Genomic DNA, 23219 nt, shown 5'->3' on the forward strand with positions numbered 1-23219 from the left:
GAGGGGAGAAAAAAGATTTACTCCTTTAGCAACTTTTCAAGTATGCAGTATAGTAGTATTAATCATAATCACTATGCTGTACTGAATTGAATACTTTAAATGGGTAAATTGTGTGCTATGTGAATTATATTTAAATAAAGCTATTTTTAAGAAAGACTTTTTTGTGTATGTACCATGTTTCCCAAAAAATAAGACCTAACCGGAAAATAAGCGTAGCATGATTTTTCAGAATGACATCCCCTGAACATAAGCCCTAATGCATCTTTTGGAGCAAAAATTAATATAAGACCCGGTTTTATTTTGGGAGAAACGCGGTATATACACACTTTAATAGAATAGCTTCTTTCATTGTACTTGTTGAACCCCCACCCCATGTGACCAGTTAGATGTCCCACATGGGTGTTAGTGGTCACTGGGTTCCTGTGACATGTTTGCTGAGTAGACTCTGCCTAGTTTCTGTTTACTGGCAGAAATTTAGACTAATAGAGTTTGAGTGTGATTGATTTGTAGGCTCTTTGGCAATGAGTAAATCCTTTGTTGTCTGTCCCAAATTGTCCAAGTAACGTTTCGGTAACCTCTCTGAAAACAGATGGGAACCTTATTCCAGAAGAGTTTTTCAGCTTGAAAATTAATGTATTTTAATAACATACTGGCCTTACGCTCAGTAAAATCTAGTACCTCTAAGCGTCTTTCCCCATTGCTAAAATGGGGATGAGTGATAATTATACCTACCTCTGGAAGTTTAGGATCAAATCAGTTCCTGTCAAATATATAGGAAGTGCATCGTGATAAACCAACGTAAGGTGTCACAATGGCTTTTGAAGATCCACACAGTTTCTTAGGATCTGTTGTAGTACAGTAGATTTTGAAACTTCTGACACCATTTGTGTCATTATTAAAGAAAGGACCAGAAGAATGATTAGCACATAGGGTGTTTTTCTGAAGCAGTTGTATGTCAGTTAGTAGGGTAAGGCAGAAATGGAGTCGAGAGTCCCATCATTAGCGATAGACATCTATCAGATGTGGCAGAGAAGTGTATCTTGTGGTTGCTATGGTTTCCTCCAAAAACCCAGGCTGTGATGGAGCCAGTGAGGTATGTCCTTCGGAAAGTGCTTCATCATCATTGCCAGCAGAGGAAGTCGCCCTGAAAAGGCATTGCTTTGAGTACTGACGACCATGGCAACCAGGGTTTGTACATCACAAAAGACATTCTTACCCTCTGTTCTTGCTGCTGTTCAGGGGAGGATGTTTATGTCCAGACAGCCCTATTTCCTCTTGTAGGGGGAAGGTGGTGGTTTCCAGAAGGGTGACCTCTTGCCATTTTTTCCCAGCTGTGCTTCTCAGTAGCAGGGCCCGTCCTGTCCTCCTGAGTTCCAGTTAATAGCCAATCTTGGGATAAATAAAACAAAGGTTCCTGCTTTTTAATAGAAACTCTTAAGTAACAGTTAACAGTTTTTCATTGTTTTATGCTTTAACCACCGGATCATTGACTCCTGTCCACAGTAGGGTGCGTTGTTGCGTTCACCCTACTACGGTAGCATAAAGCATTCTGGACGCAGAGTTAGAAGGGCTTACTGACTTTGTTTTGTGGTCATTGGTGACTTTGTGAGTGAAAATAAACGGGAAAGACTCATGTTGCCTGTAGAGTAGTAACTGTCATCAAGGCAAGACACCAGAGGCAAGGCAGGCTCCACATCCAAGTCTGGACACCTTCAGTTCTCATTGTTATGGTTGATTTTGAGAGGCTGTACAACCAGTGATACCACATGTGTTCCCTTCCAGGGAATGTTCCTGACCTTGTAAATCAAAGGGCAGGGCTGGGCCCGATATACTTGGTCCACTGTCCCCCTATGAACAGTAACCACTAAGAGCAAGCATCTTTGCTGTGGTGCTACCTGCCTTTCTGGCAGCATTTTACGGGATTTTTTTTAGCTCTGAGGGATCCAGCTGCAATACAGTGACGGTAGGAAGTGTGTTTGGACTTAAAATTCGAGGCTTTTAAAAGGCAGGTAGCAAACATGTGTGGTATATCAGATCTAAAGGGGGGAAGCTGGAATGTTGAAACTCCAAAAACATCCCTAGCAAGTCAGGCGAAAGTAGCTTCAGGCTGACATATTTTGGTAGTCTGTTTTTCAAAGGAATGTCATTGAAATTCTCTACTGAGTATCCAGGTCCAAATAGTATTTCTGAAGTCTTTCATTATTTTGGTGCTTGGCCTGTGGTAGTTTGATTGGCATTTCAGTTTTCTGATTCTTTTCTTTTCACTTTTTTTGTGTGTGCCAGTTTCCTATCTGCTGAGTCCTCTTTTTTGGAAAAAAAAAAGTCATTGTTTCAAGAAAAGATTGATCAGAGAGGGCCAAGGAATCAGATTTTTTTGTCAGTATTTTTGGGAAACATGCCCCTCCTTTGGGCTTTCTTATTCCTCTCTCGAGGGTTCCCAGGCGGGAATTCCTGCCTGTTCTCAGGAATTCTTTTCACTTTCCCGTTCTGAAATCCTGAGAAAAGTTGGTCGGGAAATTGGGAAAATCGGCTCCTTGAACCCAGGTGGTTGGTAGTATTGGCCGTTACTTCGTGGAGACGATGCATCGTGGAGAACAGAAAACAGTTGGTATCTCGGGATTCAGGAACGGGAAAGCAAAAAAAACTTCCTGAGAACGGACGGGAATTCCTGCCTGTAAACCCTACCTCTCTCTATATGGATCCTATTCAGCATGTCTTTGCTACATTTGCTGCAGCTGGAATATAGCTCTTTGTGGTATAGGCTATGCCAGAAGTAGTGTCGTGAAGGAGCTTATACTCCAGGAATGGGTGAGTCAAGCACACAGAAATACAGGGTGACAAAAAATTGTATGCACATTTTAAGAAAAGAAAAACGGTATTAAAATTGTAATACAATGAATGATAGTAGCATTCATTTGACTAATGTCATCTTTTGAGCGAATGTCATACGAGTACTACACATTGCTACTGTAATTCAGTTCAACTTCGAAAAGTAATACATAGATAACAGCTCTTAAAATGTGTACATTTCTTTGGCACGCCTTGTATATACTATATGTACAAAGGGTGCCCAAAAAATATATACACATTTTAAGGAAAAAACTATTAAAATTGTAATACTCACTATATACCGACAACAAAAGATGAATACTAGTCACATTTGACTTCTGCAATTACAAGAGGTGCCCAAAGTGGTTACCATCAGCGTAATTTTAATAGTTTTTTCCTTTCTTAAAATGTATGTACATTTTTGTTTTTATTTTAATTGGGGAAGGGGACCAGGACTTCATTGGGGAACAGTGTGTACTTCCGGGACTTTTTCCAAGTCAAGTTGTTGTCCTTTCAGTCTTAGTTGTGGAGGGCACAGCTCAGCTGCAGGTCCAGTTGCATTTGCTAGTTGCAGGGGGCGGAGCCCACCATCCCTTGCGGGACTCGAGGAGTTGAACTGGCAACCTTGTGGTTGAGAGCCCACTGGCCCATGTGGGAATCAAACCGGCAGCCTTCGGAGTTAGGAGCACGGAGCTCCAACCGCCTGAGCCACCGGGCCGGCCCCCTGTGTACATTATTTTGGCACCCTCTGTACAACTGCTCTCTCTCTCACATACAGTAAGATGCCTGGTAAAAGTGGTTGAACTGAAGTGTATAAGGACCAAGAGAGGTCCAAAGCCCCAGTTGGAGGCAGCACCTGGTTTTTGGATGTGAAAGGTGTTGGACCAGAAATAGGGTTTAAAATGGAAGGTATTAGGTTGGTGGAAAAGTAATTACAATTTTTGCAATTTTTAACCTTTTAAAGCACACTTTTGCACCAACCTAATAATACTTGAGGTGTACAAGTTTAGTGTTATTTTCTGGGGAACTGGAAGAAATTTTAAAAGACGGCATTGCTTTGAGCTGAGGTGGAAGAGTTTTAAAAAGGACAGTTATGGAACCAGGTGTGTGATAAGGAATGGCGAGAAGGTGGGAGGAGAAAATAGGTTGCTGTTAGAGTTTTAGAGGACCCTAAAGGTAAGGCTGAGGTGTCTTGACCTGATTTTGGCATTGAGGACCTTCTGAACTCCTTTGAGCAAAGGCACGATGGACTGAAAGCCGGACATAGGAATGGAGAATTTGGCTGCTGCAGGCAGGATAGAAGGGAAGTAAGAAGACCAGTTGGTTTTCTGCTTTTTTTCCAGGAAGGCAGTACTGAAGACTTCAACTGGAATGATGACTGTGGGAATGGAAAGGGGGTTGTGGTAGAAGTGAGACCCATGAAAGGGTAGAATTCCCCAGAACTTGACAGTAGTCATGCTCTGAAGAACAAAGGAAGTAAGAATCGAATCGGTTCACCTCAGGGTTTCTACACTGAGCTGAATATGTTAGGAGTGTAATTTTGTTTTCACCACCAACATTGGGGAACTGGGAAGAGAAGATTTGGCTGGTTGGGATGATGTCTTGGAGACGTTAAATTTGCGGTGCTGGTATATAGAACACAGTACAGGTGTGTCAGGAGTTGGAGAACAGAGACTTGAACAGAGATAGAGATTCATATTTGAAGAATTGGAATCCACAGAGATAGGTAGAATATTAGGAGAACGAGCAGGTAAAAAACCAGGGAAGGAACGATGAGGTGTGGAGGCTGGAGCTGAGGAGACAGAAGACTTAGGGATCAGCGTGTGGCAGGGAGGGCCAAGGATAGGGGGTAAATTGCAACACACAATATCAAGGAGAATGAAGACTAGATTCTGTGAAAGTAGTCTCATGGTGACTTTAGAGAATGTTTCAGTAGAAGTTTGGGCAGAAGGCAGGTTGGAAGAATTTAAGCAAGTGAGTGGGCATGAAGCAGCAGAAATATGTACCTTTTCTTTGAAACAGGCCAGAGAGAGGAAGGTAACTAGAGGAAAGCATGGATGTGGGAAGATGTATTGTTTTAAAATAGGAGCACCCTGCACTTCGTTGTAGATTGAAAGAAAGAAGTCAGCACAGAGGGAGAGAGGCAGGGGGTGTGGGATACCGCAGGTGGCAAGGCAATACTGTGTGAACTGCAAGGTTAGGCTGCGGCAGGAGCAGAAGACCCTCTAGTAGAAACTGCAGTTTCCGGAGTGCCTCCTGTGATGCCAGGCCCCAGAAGAGATGCTTGCTGAGATCCCACACCCTCTGGAGGAGTGCTGCACTAGAGGGCTAGGGTGTGGGCTCCTGAGAGTGAGCTGGCTGCTTTTGTGTCTGCTAAGTGTGGGATTCTGCAGGACACTGCATGGCTCCCCGCAATTGCTTTTCATGGGCACCCTTTCTGTTTGCATATGGGTGGGAAATACAGTGCAAGATTGGTTTTCTTTATTAACAATCATTGCTTAATGTAGTTTGCTAAAGTTTGTTCCATAGCCAGAAGGAACACATTGTGGGGTTTTTCGTTTGTTTTGTTTTATTATTTTTTTTATTAAAATTTATTAGGGTGACAATGGTCAACAAAACTACATAGGTTTCAAGTGTACAATCCTATAATACATCATCTATATATTGCATTATGTGTTCACCACCCAGAGTCAGTCTTCCTTCTGTCACCGTATATTTGACCCCCTTTACCCTCTTCTACCATCCTCTCCCCACTTACTCTCTGGTAACCACTAAACAGTTTGTGTCTGAGGGTTTTTTTCTTTGTCTTGTTCCCATGTTGTCTTCAGTTTTATATCACACATATGAGTGAACTCTTATGTTTCTTGACATTTTCTATTTGACATATTTCACTTAGCATAATAATTTCAAAATCCATACATGTTGTCGCAAATGGCAGTGTTTCAACTTATGGCAGAATAGTATTCCATTGTGTGTGTGTGTGTGTATACACCACATCTTTATCCAATCATCTGTCGAAAGACACTTTGGTTGTTTCCATGTCTTGGCCACCATAAATAATGCTGCAGTGAACATTGGAGTCCATATATCTTTACAGATAAGTGTTTTCAGATTTTTTGGGTAGATAACTCAGGAGAGGGATTGCTGGGTCATATGGCAGTTCTATTCTTAATTTTTTGAGGAACCTCTATTCTGTTTTCCATAGCAGGTGTACCAGTTTATATTCTCACCAGCAGTTAATGAGGGTTCCTTTTTCTCCACAGCCTCTCCAACACTTGTTATTATTTATCTTGTTGATGATAGCCATTCTAACAGGTGTGAGGTGGTATTTCATTGTGGTTTTGATTTGCATTTCCCTAATAGCTAGTGAAGTTAAACATTTTTTAATGTATCTGTTGGCTGTTTGTATGTCTTGTTGGGAGAAGTGTCTATTCATGTCCTCTGCCCATTTATTAATTGGATTGTTTGTCTTTTTGTTGTGAACACATTGTTTTTTGAGATTTGGGGAAAGACTGGTCTGGTAATGGCAAAGAACATAACTTGGAGTAGGTATTTTCTGTGCCCTTTCCGCACCATGAGAGAGCTCCTTTTGACTTGAGTGAGGGTAGCACAGTAACTTACACTAAAGATTTTGAACTTAGGAAATCATAATTTTTAAAAGAAACAGGTAGTCATTTGTATACTATTACAGGAGACTTAAACATATTTTTTAATTGACTATTACTGGAAAAATCAACTTCTATTCAAAGCTCTTAAGAGTTATTTCTGAGACTGAATTGAGCCTTTTTTCTAGGCTCAATTTTCATGACACATCTGGCAGAGAGACTGCAGAGAGAGCCCAGCATGATTTCCTTTTTCAAGATGACAAGCCATGTAATTTGAAAAGATACTGGATTATAGCAAAGTGGAAAGGAAAGATGCTAGAGCCAAAAATATTCCTGGGCCATTTCAGGAAATAACAGCAAGTTTCATCTTCCAATGTTTGTACTTTTCACGTCTTAGCATCTCTAGTTGTATTACCAGACTGCCACGCAGCGTCCCAGAAATCACCTTGTAATTGTAGGCTTTCATTTTTATTTTGTCCCATAATTATAATTCCTGTTTTTGTCATCAGTAGAGGCTGCATGGTTTTACACATTTCCTGGGCCAAAGTTCCCCCAAGGAAAATTTTCTAGAGCCTGTTTGGTTTCTCATTTTCATTTTGTGTGTCTTTAAGCACATTCAATTGAGAGAATTTCTCGAGAATTGAGTGCCTTCTAGGAAGGATGCTATTCAGAGATGGAGCCTTTTCTTGAACCAGGGGATTCCTGATGAATTCTTTTGTTTGCATCCTGTAAGGGTGTTTGACTTGGGGCACAAACAGATACAAGTTAGGCCTGAGGAGATGTATAAAGTATAAAAATCTTGACAGGAATTTGAGAGCATGAGGAAAACAGAACATTGCTTACGAATCCTATCAAGATGTCAGCAGGCAGACAACGTAGAGGAAGGACTTTTTATGAGGTAAATTCATTTGTGTCTGTGCTCTGGATTATTTCCTGGGAGACTAGAAATGAGGTAATCTAGCTCCTTTCTCATTGAAAAAAAAATTGTTTTATTTTTGGATTTACTTAATACCTACTACATGCCCACGAAAATGCTAAACTGCATAAGACTGCAAAGAAATTTCGGATGTTCTTCACTCTGAGGTGATTTGCAGTCTGGTTGGAAGACAAAACACAAGTGAAACAAGTGCAGAACCTCGAGGGAGTTCCCATATCCATGGAGATCCAAAGCAAAAATGCAGGGAAGGAGGGATATAGGCACTGAGTGGCTGGCCAGCGTGCTGGGCTCTAGTTTAAATGACTGGTCTCAATGCGGTATTGTTTCGATTGCATGTCCCGTTGTTTAAAAAATTATAATGAGTAGGGTAGCCAGTTGGTTCAGTGGTTAGAGTGTAGTGTTCATAACACCAAGGTCACTGGTTCGATTCCCACATGGGCCAGTGAGCTGTGCCCTCCACAACTAGATTGAAAACGACTTGAAATGGAGCTGATAGGTCCTGGAAAAACACTATTCCCCAATATTCCCCAATTTAAAAAAAATTATAATGAGCACATTTCTCCTCATGTATATGCTTATTATTGTGCTTTCATTATTAGTACTATCCTCAATCCACTACTTTTTTGCAAAAAAAAAATCTTTAAAAATCACTAGATCATACTGTGCGTTTGGTTAAAGCATAATATATGTCTGTGTATGCATTTAGTCACATAGTCACTGCAATATGTCACTGCTGAGAACTTGCAAATGAGTGATGGCAGCACTGTCAGCCATTCCCATTATGGAACCTTCTGTTTATGAGTTTATATTAAATTTTAAAGCTAAATTTGTTATGTTTTCTAGACTGAAAAAGATGAGTTTCTGATGTTCCCTTCATATACCCCGGTGGATTGTCTCAGCCACTGCAATTTGGGAAACATTCCCTTTAGACATCGTGGTTTTGTCAATGCATGTGTTTTGTTGAGGATTAGTTTGACTCTAGGTAGTAGCAGAGACCTGAAAAATACCACCTTAAACAAGACAGTTACTTAGTTTTCGTTCACATAAAAGAAGTGTGGAAATAGATAGTCTGTGGCTAACATGCTGGCTCCCCAGATCCTCTGGGATCCAGGCTCCGTCTGCCTTTGATTCCTCCAATTCCAGAGTGTGGCTGTTTACAAAGCTGCCCTGGCTGGAGGTTTAAGCAGCAGGAAGGAGGTAGGGGGTCAGGACAGGCATAGAACTTCTCTTTAAGAAAGACTTCCTAGAAGTCCCAAACGATACTGCTGATTACATCTCATAGGCTAGAGCTTTGTACATGGCCATACCTAGCTTTAAGGGAAACTGGGAAATAAAGTCTTTTAACTGGGCAACAAAGTGAAAATTGGAGTGCTGTTCCAAGAGGGAATGGTGGTAATTGGGGTGACTGACTGTTAGTCTTCACCAACAGTCAGGGAGGAAGTCTGCATGTCTGGTTTGGTTTTTTTGTTTTTGTTAATGGATGTTTTTTGGTAACAGCTTTATTGAAATATAACCCACATACTTTGCAGCTCACCCATTTAGTGTACAATTCAGTGGTGTGTAGTGTATTCAGAGTTGCACAGTCATTTTAGAAAAACTTCATCATCCCAAAAAGAAACCCCACAATTCTCTTAGAAATTATTCCCTCTTCCTCCTTTTCCTAGGCAACTACTAATCTACTGTCTGTCTCTGCATTTGCCTTCTCTGGACATTTCACATAAGTAGAATCACACAGTATGTGGTTCTTTGTAACTAGCTTCTCTCACATACGTAACATTCAAGGTTCATCCATGGTATAGCATGTATCTGTACTTCCCCCTTTATTGCTGAATAATATTCCATTGTATGGGTATACCACATCTTGTTTATCCATTCAGTTATTGGACTTTTGGGTTGTTTCCACTTTTTGACTATGATGGATAACAAATGCTGCTATGAACATTCGTGTACAAGTTTTTGTGTGGACATGTTTGCATTTCTCTTGGATATATACCTAGGAGTAGAATTGCTGGGTCATATCTATTCAGATGCTTTGTTCACTTTTAAATTGGATTTTTTGTCTTTTTATTATTGAGTTCTTTGTATATTCTGGATCCAAATCAACATCTTGACTGTAGCCTCAAGAGAGACCCTGAACCAGACCACCCCACCTAAGCTGCTTTTTTTGTTGAGTTGTAAAAGTTATATATTCTAGATACAAGTCCTTTATCAGATATGTAATTTGTAAACATTTGCTCCTATTCAGTGGGTTGTCTTCTCATTTTCTTGATAACTCTTGAAGCACAAAAGTTCTAAAATTTTTTATGAATCCAATTTATTTTTTCTTTGCTTGCTGGTGATAAATATATTTGTGAATATACTATTCACAATATATTGTAAAACATATATTATTTACAATAGCTGAAAGGTAGAAGTAACTCAAATGTCTTACCAGGAGATGAATGGGTAAACAAGATGTGGTATACACACACACAGGAATGTTATTTAGCCTTAAAAAGAAAGGAAATTCTGACACATGCTACAACAATGGGTGAAGCTTGAAAATGTTATGCTGAGTGAAAACAACCAGTCACAAAGACAAATACTGTCTGATTACACTTATAAAGTAGCTAGACAAGTAAAATTCATAGACTTCAGAAAGTAGAACGGTGGTTGTCAGGGGTGGGAGGGAGGGGAAAGGGGGATGGGGAGTTAATGTTTAATGAGGATAGAGTTTCAGTTTTGGAAGGTGAAAAAAGTTCTGGAGACGGATGGTGGTGATGTTTGCGCAACAGTATGAATATATGTAATGCTGCTAAACTGTACAATTAAAACTTGTTAATGGTAAATTTTATGTATATTTTATCGCATTTTTAAAGTTTTTTTTATTAAAATAGTAGCTTAAAAAATAAAAAATAATAGCTAACATACAATATTATATTAGTGTCAGGTATACACCATAGTTATTCAACGTTTGTACACCTAAAGAAGTGATCACCATCATAGTCCAACAACCATCTGACTCTATATCACACTGTCACAATATGATTGACTATATTCCCATGCTGTACATTACAACCCCATGACTTGTTTTATATCTGGAAATTTGAACCTCTTATTCCCCTTCACCTTTTCCCCCCTTTTAAAATTTTTCAATTACAGTTGACATTCAGAACTTTATATTAATTTCAGGTATACAGCATAATGGGTAGACATTTATATAATTTAAGGAGCAATCCCCATGAGTATTTTGTAACTATCAATTTGTACTTCTTAATCCCTTCACCTTTTCCACCCTTCCCCCAACCCCCTCCCATTTATCACCTTGATACATCTAAGTACCCTTCTGATACCATACATAGTAATTACAATATTATTGACTAAATTCCTTGTGCTATATACCCTACATGTCCCAGACTTCTTTGTAACAACCAATTTGTACTTCTTAATCCCTTCCCCTTTTTCACTGCCCCCACCCCTAACCAACCCTCTCACCTGGCAACCATCAAAATGTTCTTTGTATCTATGAGTTTCTGTTTTGTTTGTTCACTTTGTTCTTTAGATTCCACATATAAGTGAAATCATATTGCACCTGTCTTTCTGTGACGTACTCCACTCAGCACAATACCCTCTAGGTCCACCCATGCCGCCGCAGATGGCAAGAACCCATTCCCTTCCATGGCCAAGTAATATTCCATTGTATATATGTACCACCTCCTCTTTATCTTTTTATCCATCGATGGATACCCAGGCTGCCTTCACATCTTGGTCATGGTAAACAATGCTGCAATGAACATAGAGATGCACACATCCCCTTAAAGTAATTTTGGGTTTCTTCGGATAAATACCCAGAAGTGGGATTAGTGGATCCTTTGTCTCTTGTTATAGCCTTTGTTTTGAAGTCTATTTTGTCTGGTATAAGTACTGCTATTCCAGCTTTTTTTTCCTTTCCATTTTCATGAAAATCTTTTCCCATTCCTTTACTTTCAGTCTCTGTATGAGGTGCGATCAAACAATACAGTGAATGTTTAAATTTAAAAAAAGTTACGATAAAAGACAAATTGCCATTAATCCCCTTCAAAATATTCCCCCTTGCTTTGAACACACTTATCCCATCGTTCTTGCCACTTTCTGAAACAGTTCTGGAAGTCCTCTTTCGTGAGTGTCTTTAGTTGCGCTGTTGTGGCTGCCTCGGTGTCCTGAATTGATTCAAAACGTATACCTTTCATGGTCGTTCTGACTTTGGGGAAGAGCCAGAAGTCGCACAGTGCCAGACCCAATAAATAAAGTGGATGAGGACACACCGTAATGTTTTCATTTGACAGAAATTGCCGTACCAGGAGCGATGTGTGACTCGGAGCCTTTCCATTGTGATCACAAAATACGGTGAATGCTGCTGCTGAGTGCCATCCAAGGGAAAGGCAGGGATCTTTAGTACGGGAAGCAGCATGTCAAACCTTAGTAACAGTGTGTGACAAGTTGCAACTTGTTCGGTGCAGTCAGTCAGGTGAGAGTTATGGTTGAGAGACGGTGTATTTTAAAGTGTGCTGTAAATCATCCTCCATCATGACAATGCTCCGTGTCCCATATCACTTCTGGTATATGGCAATTTCTGTCAAATAAAAACATCACAGTGTGTCCTCATCCACATTATTCACCGGATCTGGCACCATGAGATTTCTGGCTCTTCCCCAAAGTCATAATGATTCAAGACATCAAGGCAGCCACGACAGCACAATTAAAGACACCGGTGAAAGAGGACTCCCAGAACTGCTTCAGAAAGTGGCAAGAACCATGGGATAAGTGTGTTCTAAGCAAGGGGGAGTATTTTGAGGGGGGTTAATGGCAATGTGTCTTTTATTGTAATTTTTTTTATTTTATTTAAATATTCGCCGTGTTGTTTGATCACACCTCATATGTCTTTCAGTCTGAAGTGAGTCTCTCCCAGCTATCACATTTTTTAAATTAAAGATACTTTATGGTTCTAGCTCTTTGGGCCTTGAGTTAATTTTTGTATATGATGTGAGGCAGGGTTATAACTTCATTCTTTCAAATGTATCTATTCGATTATCTCAGCAACATTTGTTGAAAAGACTTTTTTCTCCATTGGATTGATTGTCTTGGCATCCTTGTTGAAAATCACTTAACCCGAAATGTAAGGGCTTATTTCTGGACTCTTCATTTCTACTTCATTGATCTATGACTATCTTTATGACAGTGCAACACTCTCTTGGTTACTGTAGCTTTGCAGTAAGTTTCGAAATCAGGAAGTATGAATCCTGTAACTTTGTTCTTTTTCAAATTATTTGGCCATCTGGGTCCATTGAATTCAATTTGAATTTTCTGATCAGCTTGTCAGTATCTGCAAAGAAGCCAGCTGGGTTTTGATAAGGATTGTGTTGAATTTGTAGATTAATTTGGAAGATACTGCCATTTAATATTGTCTTCTGGTTCATAAATATGAATGTCTTTCCATTTAGATGTTTAATTTATTTCAACAATGTTGTTTTCAGTGTGTTTTGTACTTTTATTAAATTTACTCCTATTTTATTTTTTGATGCAGTTGTAAATGAAATTGTTTTAATTTCATTTTGAATTTTTTCTTCGCTGGGATATAGAAATACAATTGATTTTTGTATGTTTATCTTATAGTCTGCAACCGTGCTGAATTTTTTATTAGTTCTAATAGTTTTTTAGTGGATTGCTTAGGATTTTCCATATATAAGACGTTGTCCTCTGTGAATTGAGATAGTTTGGCTTCTTCCTTTCTAATCTGTGTCTTTTATTTCACTTTGTTGCCTGATTGCATCTAGTATCATGTTGGATAGAAGTGACAAAAATGGACCTCTTTATCTTGTTTCTGATCTTGGGGAAAAGGTTTCAGTCTTTCTACCATTAAGTATAATTTTGGTTATTGGTTTTTGGTGTGACCTTTTGATGCCAAGTGGAAAAGGTGTACTACCATTTTGTATTGAGTGTGCTAATAGAGGCTTGTGCCCCATGGTCAGAAAAGTGTGACTCATAGCCTGAAGCTAGTATGGCACTCTAGATAATACCTTTGTCTCCTGTTTGCAGCAATGGCTGCCATCCGGAAGAAACTGGTGATTGTCGGTGATGGAGCCTGTGGCAAGACTTGCTTGCTCATCGTTTTCAGCAAGGACCAGTTCCCAGAGGTGTATGTACCCACGGTGTTTGAGAACTATGTGGCAGATATTGAAGTGGATGGAAAGCAGGTGAGTATACTTTCTGAAACAGCAGATGCTGTTTTGCATGTTACGTTGTTCGTAGAGCCTGTAGAGAATTCAGCCTTCAGTAGATAATACAACAGTTACAAAAAAGAGACATCCATTCTCATCCTGCTGTCTGAGCCCAACTTGTTCATTTTTAAATGCTGTCATCTAGACTTTGTCCACATTCATATGTATTTCATGTGGGGAAGACTTAATATATGTGCTTTTTTCTATTTATATTTGAATGAACCTCTTTGGATGGATGGACTTTTTTTTATTCTGTCATATTTCATTAAGTGTAGAAATATGAGATTACTAGGTCACGAGGTTCTTATTAATTATGCTTCTCAAAGAATTATACTGATCAATACCACCAGCAGTGTGACATTTAGACATCTTACATTTAATTTTTTAAAACATTTTTTGACTGTAACATAAACACTGCTGCCACAGTTGCTTCAATTACCCCTTATTGTCAGTGAGGACAGTGTTTTCCTATGTCTGTCCCGAAAACCCACTGGCAGGACTGGGGCAAACTCTTCAGGAATTAAGAGTACTTTTTTTTTTTTTTTTTTAATTTTCTGCTCCCTTTTGTTGTCAAAATAATGTCTTACCCAGCACTCTGTATGCCTTTGAAGAGAAGTGAGATTCCCCACTGCAAACAGGTCGGCTGAAAAGAGAACTAGAAGAAGGGGCTCTTCTGCAACACACTCAGTCCCCTTGGGCATCCAGTGATGTCTCCTGCTGCTCGCACCTAGTATACTGGCTTTCTTAATTCCATCTCCTTTCTCCCTTCTCATTTTCCTGCTTTACCTACTGTCGCTTTCTATCCTTGTGTTACCTCCCCCGAGTTTGTGACACCAAATGTGGAAAGCACATTAGGCCAGCGGTCAGAATTCTAGGGTTCCTCATTATAGGCTGTCCTGCTAGTTCTGTGACCATGAGTAAGCCACCTAAGTTTTGAGCTGCTTTCATTTGTAAAGTGGCTTAAACCATTTTTGGGGGTGGAGATGGTAAAAACTAGTTGGTGAAAGTTTGATGAGGAACAGGACATTTACACGAGATACTTGCTAATTATAAAGACTGAAAAACACCTTTCCTTGGGGAAATCGGGCAAACAGTACCTTAATCAAATGGTAAGAATTAAAATCACCTGTTGTGGGAGTTGTGCACCGTGTGATAAGAGGAATGCAGAAGACACAGCAGCAATTGATTCTACATCACCTTGCCAAAAATCCTTAAGTTGAATCTATCCAGGAGGAAACACCAGACAACCCCATACTGTGGAACATTCTACAAAATAGCAGATGTGATCTTCAGAAGAATCAAAGTTACGAAAGTCAAAGAAATACTGAGAAACTATATCAAATAAAAGCAGATTAAAGAGACATGACAACTCAATGCGACTTAAACCATTTTACAAGTGACATCAGGGTTCTCGAATTAACTGAATGCATTTGGAAACACCACAGCACTTTCCAGATTGGGCTGAACAATAGCATACTCAAAACCTCCTTTACAGTTTATAGTCCATTTTATGCAGTTGCAGTCATGCCATTAAGAACCACAAGGCACTTTTCTGGCCATGAATGCATGGAGGGGGGGGAAACCCAGTAAATTCCAGCCTAACAGAACTTGAATCCTACCCTGCAGGTGGTTCGTCAGTACTGAGTGTTGCCAATTCAACTCAGTCGGTTCTCTGTGTGAATGCTTGGATACAGGTGTTTCTGTGGGCCTGGAAGACTGGTTTTGTGTAGACACATGGCACAGTTGTGACAAATGAGGTGGAAATGTGCTGAGATCTATACAGAAAGAGCAGGGGCTTGAGGGAAGCAGGGTCAGGTTTGTCTGTCAAATGCCTCGTGGATGCATATTGCTGGTTTTATCCTGTCATTCCCTCTAGCGAGAGCAGCTGTTGGTTACTATGTGTCTGTGACCATCAGTTGGGAATGTGCCACCTGACAGTATGTATGTGTATATGTTTTGGGGACAGTAATGGTTATTCTGTCCTCTTGCAGTGTCATCTGTGCTTGGGAGTCTTAGAACAATCAGAATCTTACCCGTAAGAAATTTAGGGACCTTGACTTAAAACCTTGAGGAATGGTCTATTATTAGTGTCTTTCTTGCACTGCCAACTTTGAACATGCCTGACCGTGACAAGATAGGGAAGCCCCCTTACACAGGGAGAAGAAACCCTGAAAGAAAGGTGCTTGATCTAGAAGAGGGTATCCCAGCCTAGCTGCTTACCTTAGAGCAACTTGGTAGCCACCAAAGTGAGAGAGGACACTATCTGGGAATGTTGTGTAAGAGTATGCACTAACATAACCTAGGGAACCTTCCAAGATTCTAGGTCATGGTCCCAGAAGTAGGCCTCCAAAAATGGAAAGGCCCATTCTGACATGAGGCAGGCCCAACACCCTGGAATCATTTAGCAGGAGATAATCAGGGTTGGGTGTGTCTGACTAAACACCCATGAGGTGTGGAGGGGCCAGGGGAATGGGATTTGGAAGAGAGTCAATGAGCTCTAACATTCTGAGATCAGACCAGTTGTGAGGATTGGGTATATGTCATAGATCCACACCAAGCTGATGGTGTGAGCATGAGAGAAGTGCAAGGGGCTTTATGGAGGTTGGAAGTGACACATCCTGGGGCAGAAGTTGAGGGTGGAAGAGATAATTAGCCATCAATTTAAGGAAGTAATGATATTTAGAAACTGAAATAAGGGCTGTGAAGGTGCTAGAAGGACATTCCAAGCACTACAAGGAGAGCTCCTTGGGCCCTGAAGGACCTCTGAACAGAGGGTATTAAAAATCCACTCTGATTGAAAGAAGTGACAGTGCTGGCTGCAGTGGTGGACAAGTTCCCAGGTATGAGGGGCATATCCTACCCTATGTGATGCTTTCAGCCAGTCCGACATTTTTTCAGCAGTAAACGCAGAGCCAGAGTCCTTTCCTATCAGCTCAGACCTTGCCTAACACCTAGCATGGTCTTTTTCTCACCCACCAACTCAAATACATTCTTGTCTCCATGTTTCCACATTGGAAAAGAATGGTAAGACAAAGTATGGAAATGGTTGACTGAGACATACTGGGAAACATTACTCAGTCTGGTTTTTCCCTATCTTCTGTACCTGGTGGAATGTTATTTACAGTTTGATTTTCCCTCTTGTTCATCCACTTTCCAATGTAGAATATTATTTATAATTAAATACTACTTAGGAGCTACAGAGTTATTTTTGACTTGACATCTTTAATTATACACTTTATTCTGTTCTTGTATCTGTTCATAAAATTTGTGATTTTGAGAAATTTCAACCTAAAACAATTTAAACACACCCTCTACCATCAAGCTTGATTCTAATAAAAGTGAACACTCCTGTGTTTTACTGTTTTGGACAGTCTGCCATTTGAATATACTGTAGTAAACATCACTTCTGAAAGTGGGTAATGCGATTAACCTTACACGCCTGTGTTTATTTTTCCTGTCACAGGTAGAGTTGGCTTTGTGGGACACCGCTGGGCAGGAAGATTATGATCGCTTGAGGCCCCTCTCCTACCCGGACACCGATGTTATACTGATGTGTTTCTCCATCGACAGCCCTGATAGTTTAGGTGAGTAGCCCAGCAGCTTGATGTTTGTCACTACCTGTGTGCCTGGCCAACACCTGGGTTTTCAGGTCCTTTCTGGGCATCAAGTGGCCGAAAAGCAGACATGATCTTCAGAGAAGGAATCATCAGTGGCCAGAGTTCTAGAGCCTTGGGTCTGTTGAGCCTGGGCCCTGGGTCCTTTTCAGCTTAGGTCTCCCATGGCTGCCATGCGTCCACTTTGTAAAGTAGGTGGGTTCCGAATACAAATACAAAGCCATCTTTTGGACTAAGACTTGGGGCAGTCGTTTTTTTGGTTTTGTTTTGTTTTTTGGGGGTGTGGTGTGGTTGCCCATACCTTTTCTCAATACTTCATATTGAGTCTGCTACCTCCCTACATGTGGACTAGTGACTTGCTATTTCCCAGTAGTGTTTTTAAAGCCCTGTTTTAGCCCTTTTCTAAAGTGTCTTAGCTAATAAAGAGACTTGAACCTGACTATTCCACTAGCTTAGTTGGCCACATATTGCAGAAGCTACTTTACTTCAGAAAGACTGAATAATACTGACCTCACACTCTGCAAAACAAGGCACCAAGGCCTTGAAATCAGAGAGTGAACGGTTTACTTCTAAAATAGTCTCAAACTACAAACAGTACCATTTAAGTGATCGTCATACTAAGTACTTTGTATGCATTGACTCAAAATAACCCTATGTAAGGTAGATATTACTGTTACCCCATTGTATAAAATTATCCCTGACATTGATGTGCCCAAGGTGTGGCTGTGGGAGGTTGAACCCAGGCCGCTCGTCCACCATGATGTACATTCAACTTGACCAGATTAGTACAGTACTGGCAAGAAGCGACAGCTGCTTAGCACTCATTTTCAAAAATCACTCTTCAGCCATTTGAAATACCACTAACACACAGGGTGGGGGTCCCCCATGCTGAGGGTCCGTGAGCAAGGTGTAGAGAGAACACGTGGGCTCTGGGCCAGCTGTAGCCCCAGAACAGGGACCCCCTTGTGTAAGCTGTGGTCAGAATCACCTGCCAACAGTGACAGATAGGAAGCCTCCTCCGTGGGGTGGTTGGCACCATTGTGGAGCCACCCTGTGTTCTCGATCCTTTGTTGCTCCAGAGCCTTTCCCTGGGCTCCACCTCCAGAGGCTGCGCTTGGTGGGACTCAGGAAAGCCAGTGATTCTGTGCTTAAGGGAAGGGGGTTATATCCGAAGTAATTTCTTTGCAATTTAATTAGGGCTCTTAGAGATTCTTTAAGATAGAATTGTATGTATCCCTAAGTTATGTGCATTTCACTTCTTTCAGAAAACATCCCAGAAAAATGGACTCCCGAAGTCAAGCATTTCTGTCCCAACGTGCCCATCATCCTGGTTGGGAACAAGAAGGATCTTCGGAATGACGAGCACACAAGGCGGGAGCTAGCCAAGATGAAGCAGGCATGGTCTGGGGCAGGGTTCTGTCTTCCTGTAGCATTGCTGAACGTGAAGGACCCGAGCGCGGAGGGTCAGGGAGTCCAGCGGAAACCCTCTTAGGCCAGGCTATTTCAGAGAGAGTCCCAGAAGCTTCTCTGTTCATGTGGCCCTCTTGACTGGGGTTTAGTCATAAGAGACGGAACCTCTCTTGTGAGGTTGTGCTGTGCCCCCAAAGAATGCCTGCCTGAGAAGGGACCATCACAGCAGTAGTTAGTGCTCCAGATACAGGAACTTTATCAGGCTCTTGATTTCCCTCTCTAGTTATTACCTTGATATATCTGTGAGGCCAAAGATAAATTGGTGGCAACTGAAGGGCTGGAAAATTCTGAGGGCAGGCAGTCCAGACAGAGATCCCTGATGCCTTTATAAAAGTGATCCTGGAGGTGGCATCTTGGCTTCTGAGAAGCCAGGTGCCCAGTGGCAGGGCTTCCGTATTTCAGGAGGAGTGCCTTGAGGTCTTCAGCCCAGGTTCTCCCACTGAAGTGTTTTGTCTGAATGTCAGGCTCAGGATTTATTTCCTTCCATGGGCATTCTTTCCTCTGCGAAGCTAACTACAGGAAGACCAAGGGCTTACCCTGGATTGACAGCTTGCCCTTCACTCCCTCTTTAACCCTCCAGGACTTCTCTGGCCTCTCCTTTCTTTCTCTTTATTTCCCAGAGAAGAGCTTGTTTGATACGGATGTATTGGGGTAGGGGTCACTGACCATGAGTTTTCATAAACAGAACTCAAACCTGGGGGGTTGGTAGCTTTTAAAAGAAGTCTTTTAGCTGAATTTGAATACTCGACACTTATTCACTGTATGTATATAACACTTACCTGAATGCTCTTTTTTTCTTTGCTTGCTAGGAGCCGGTAAAACCGGAAGAAGGCAGAGATATGGCAAACAGGATTGGTGCTTTTGGGTATATGGAGTGTTCAGCAAAAACCAAAGATGGAGTGAGGGAGGTTTTTGAAATGGCCACGAGAGCTGCTCTGCAAGCCAGACGTGGGAAGAAAAAATCCGGGTGCCTTGTCTTGTGAAACCCTGCTGCAAGCACAGCCCTCATGCGGTTAATTTTGAAGTGCTGTTTATTAATCTTAGTGTATGATTACTGGCCTTTTTCATTTATCTATAATTTACCTAAGATTACAAATCAGAAGTCATCTTGCTACCAGTATTTAGAAGCCAACCATGATTATTAATGATGTCCAACCCACCTGATCCACTGGGGTCCTTCTGACACTGCTCTAACAGCCCTCCTCTGCACTCCACCTGACACACCAGGCACTAATTCAAGGAATTTCTTAACTTCTTGCTTCTTTCTAGAAAGAGAAACGGTAACTTTTGTGAATTAGGCTGTAACTGCTTCATAACTAACAAGTTTTGCCTATCATCTGTCAGCTGCAAAGTTCTCTGGTGAGTCACCACTTCAGAGCTTTTATTCCTTAACAAATTTCATTAGCATAGCTCTGGAGTGGCCATCTAGGTTTTTCAAACTATGTGGAGCCAAAAAGGCCCAGGTCCATGCAGCTGTGGCAAAGTTACAGTTCTGTGGTTTCATGTTAGTTACCTTATAGTTACTGTGTAATTAGTGCCACTTAATGTATGTTACCAAAAATAAATATATCTACCCCAGACTAGATGTAGTATTTTTTTGTATAATTGGATTTCCTAATACTGATATTTGTCATCCCCACAGAAAGTGTATTGGTTTTTTAAAAAAGAAAGTGTATTTGAAAATAAAATCAGATGAAAAATTCATTTTTAAAATTCCCGTTTTGTCAGTTTCTCTGATAAAAGATGGCCATATCCTGTTTTCATCCCCATATATCCCAGTACCCCTCCCCAGAGCTGGGCTAAGTAAATAGGAATTTGGTTTCATGCCAGAGGCACTCAGACTCTTCCAGAGGTGGCACAATCTGTCTCCTGGACTGCAAGGTCAGCCTCTAGTTCACAGTGCTTTCTCCTCACTGTATCCAGGTTCCCTCCCAGAGGAACCACCAGTTCTCATGGGTGACGCTCGGTTTCTCTCTTCTCTCCAGCTGACTAAACTTTTTTTCTGTACCAGTTAATTTTTCCAACTACTAATAGAATAAAGGCAGTTTTCTAAACTTCCTGTATCCTGGTGTTTGTGTTTCTCTCTCCTGGGCTGGGAGAGGGAGGATGGATTCAGTCTAGCTCGCTCTGGAAGATGCCTTCAGAGTGCAAATTACCATCTTGCTCACCACCACCACCCCATTCCCCAATCGGGCACTAACCTAGCTCCTCCTAAGAACATGGAAACAATTATCTTTGTCACATTCAAGTTCAGAGTGGGATGGGGTGGGAAATGCAGCCTGAGGAGACATAAGGGGCAGTCCCAGCAGTCATTCTGCACAAATCTGGAGTGTGATGTTTTTTTCTGAGTCCCTGTCCAGTTTGTGTCTTACTTCCAGGACTGAGCTCCAGATGAAGTTGACTAGGTATGGAGGGTAGGCTGACATCGGCAGGGTCCACAGCCGGGCATGTCCTTGGGCTCCACTCCAGGAGGCTGGGGCAGTGCCGCGGTGGGGGTGTAAAAGTAGGAGGGGCCCAGAGGCCTGGACGTGAACATGCTCCAGGCAGCCCCACAGTGGGGAAATGAGTAAGAGCTGGCTTTTGGAGCCTGAGCTCTGGCTGCTCCTAGCATTGCCCACCCTCCTCCAACTTAACCGTTCTAGAACCCACGGAGCCTCATCGCAGAACTTGCCATGGCAGCTGCTGCCAACCGCACCATCATCGCAAGTCACAACTCGCTCTGCACCTGGCGACAATAGGGCACACACTGCAAGCACAGTAGTATGGCACAGGCTGGGAGTGCTCTGGCCAGGAGCAGCGCCCGCTGCTGTCTTGGCCTGGCTCCAACCCCTAACTGAGAAACCTATGAGACCTTGGCCCCCGCGCCCAGCGGGGTAACGGGCGCCCGGCTGCAGCCGTGACAGCGCTGTGCCGCCTGTCTCGACCAGATGCGCCAGCGGTTCCTCCGGTCTGGGCGGTGTCCGCTTCCGGTCAGGCCGCACCCTCCCGCCTCGCCTCGCTGGTCACCCGCCCCGGGAGGGCGGAGGCCGGATGAGGCGGGGCCGAGGGGGAGGAGCAGCCGGAAAAGTGCTTTCACCACCTGACCCCATCGCCCGCTTATTAAAAGGAGGCGCAGCTCGGGACCCTTTTTCGGTCCCCAGCGCTACCCCTTCAGAAACGTCGGCCATGTGCGCCGCTCAGCTGGTGGCGGCTGCGCGAGCGGCTGCGGCCCCGCGCTCGGTGTATGACTTCTCCGCGCGCCCGCTGGCGGGCGGGGATCCTGTGAACCTGGGCTCCCTGCGGGGCAAGGTGCTGCTCATTGAGAATGTGGCGTCGCTCTGAGGCACAACGGTCCGGGACTACACCCAGATGAACGAGCTGCAGCGGCGCCTCGGGCCCCGGGGCCTGGTCGTGCTCGGGTTCCCGTGTAACCAGTTCGGGCATCAGGTACGCGGGGCGGGACAGAGTGGGTTGGGCGTGCAGCTGGGGTTAGGATTGCCAAGGGGCGGCCGCCCGCAGGCTTCCCTCCGGCGCTAGGCCCGGCTGGGATTCAGGTCCAACCCGGAATTGTGCAAGAAGGGCAAAGAGCCTGATGACTCATGCAAACACTCCTTGTTTGCGGTCAGAACGTTTCCCTCCTCGCGGCCCCGGGTCCCAACTGCTCTTCCCTCCCGCAGGAGAACGCCAAGAACGAAGAAATCCTGAATTGCCTCAAGTACGTCCGACCTGGAGGCGGGTTCGAGCCCAACTTCACGCTCTTCGAGAAGTGCGAGGTGAATGGCGCTCAGGCGCACCCCCTTTTCGCTTTCTTGCGGGAGACTCTGCCCGCGCCCAGTGACGACGCCACTGCGCTCATGACCGACCCCAAGTTCATCATCTGGTCCCCGGTATGCCGCAACGACGTTTCCTGGAACTTCGAAAAGTTCCTGGTGGGCCCGGACGGCGTGCCTGTGCGCAGGTACAGCCGCCGCTTTCCCACCATCGACATTGAGCCTGACATTGAAGCTCTGCTGTCCCAGGGGCCCAGCTGTGCGTAGGGGGGCTCTCCTGGCCCTGCTGTTTGGCGGTCACAGTGCTGCCCTCTGGGGATTTCATCCATGACGGTGCTTCCTCTAAACCTGCACGGAGGAACGCCTGATGTCCAGGAAAATCCCCGAGATGGGCGCTGGTCCTGTCCATCCCAGCTTCCCTCTCCCACACCACCATTCTTCACAATAAAGTGTTGGGTGTCAGTAGAACTGTGTGCTTGTCTTGTCAGTGTCAGTGGGGAACACTCCCTACTAACCTCATTGTCATAGGGCTGGGAGCTTAAGCCTTCACTCATTACCCCTTGTCCTAGCCAAGCCTGAACATTCTATCCTTTGTCTGCAGTGTGTGGAATCCACTCTTCCCTATGTGGGAAGCACGGGCCAGTGTTTCTCCCTTTGCCAGGACATGCAATAGGGCCTTCCTAAGACCCTGGTAGAAGAGGAAGTCCTTGTTCCAAAAAGAGGAAGGCAAGTGAAGGACTGACTGCCTAACCCCAGTAGTGGGCCTCTCCTTCCTGAAT

The 23219-nt window shown here is 43.0% G+C and overlaps 2 protein-coding genes across 2 annotated transcripts in view; both read left to right on the forward strand.

Annotated features, from left to right (window-relative positions):
* RHOA (ras homolog family member A) overlaps positions 1 to 20754 on the forward strand; it is a 50457-nt gene extending 29703 nt beyond the window's left edge. The window contains exons 3-6 of the mRNA XM_019723861.3: positions 13426 to 13583; positions 17071 to 17191; positions 18487 to 18617; positions 19501 to 20754. Coding sequence (XP_019579420.1) covers positions 13428 to 13583; positions 17071 to 17191; positions 18487 to 18617; positions 19501 to 19674 — 582 coding nt within the window. The 5' untranslated portion in view covers positions 13426 to 13427 and the 3' untranslated portion in view covers positions 19675 to 20754. The remainder of the gene's footprint in view (positions 1 to 13425; positions 13584 to 17070; positions 17192 to 18486; positions 18618 to 19500) is intronic.
* Positions 20755 to 21688: 934 nt separating this feature from the next.
* Positions 21689 to 22908, forward strand: GPX1 (glutathione peroxidase 1). Its single transcript, XM_019723860.2, has 2 exons — positions 21689 to 22117; positions 22348 to 22908. Exons 1-2 carry the CDS (start codon positions 21722 to 21724, stop codon positions 22705 to 22707), a joined length of 756 nt encoding a protein of 251 aa, XP_019579419.2. The 5' UTR covers positions 21689 to 21721; the 3' UTR covers positions 22708 to 22908.
* Positions 22909 to 23219: the final 311 nt, after the last annotated feature.

Source organism: Rhinolophus sinicus, chromosome 5, assembly GCF_057876585.1.
Source record: "Rhinolophus sinicus isolate RSI-liver-muscle chromosome 5, RSI-T2T, whole genome shotgun sequence".
Classification (NCBI taxonomy): domain Eukaryota; kingdom Metazoa; phylum Chordata; class Mammalia; order Chiroptera; family Rhinolophidae; genus Rhinolophus; species Rhinolophus sinicus.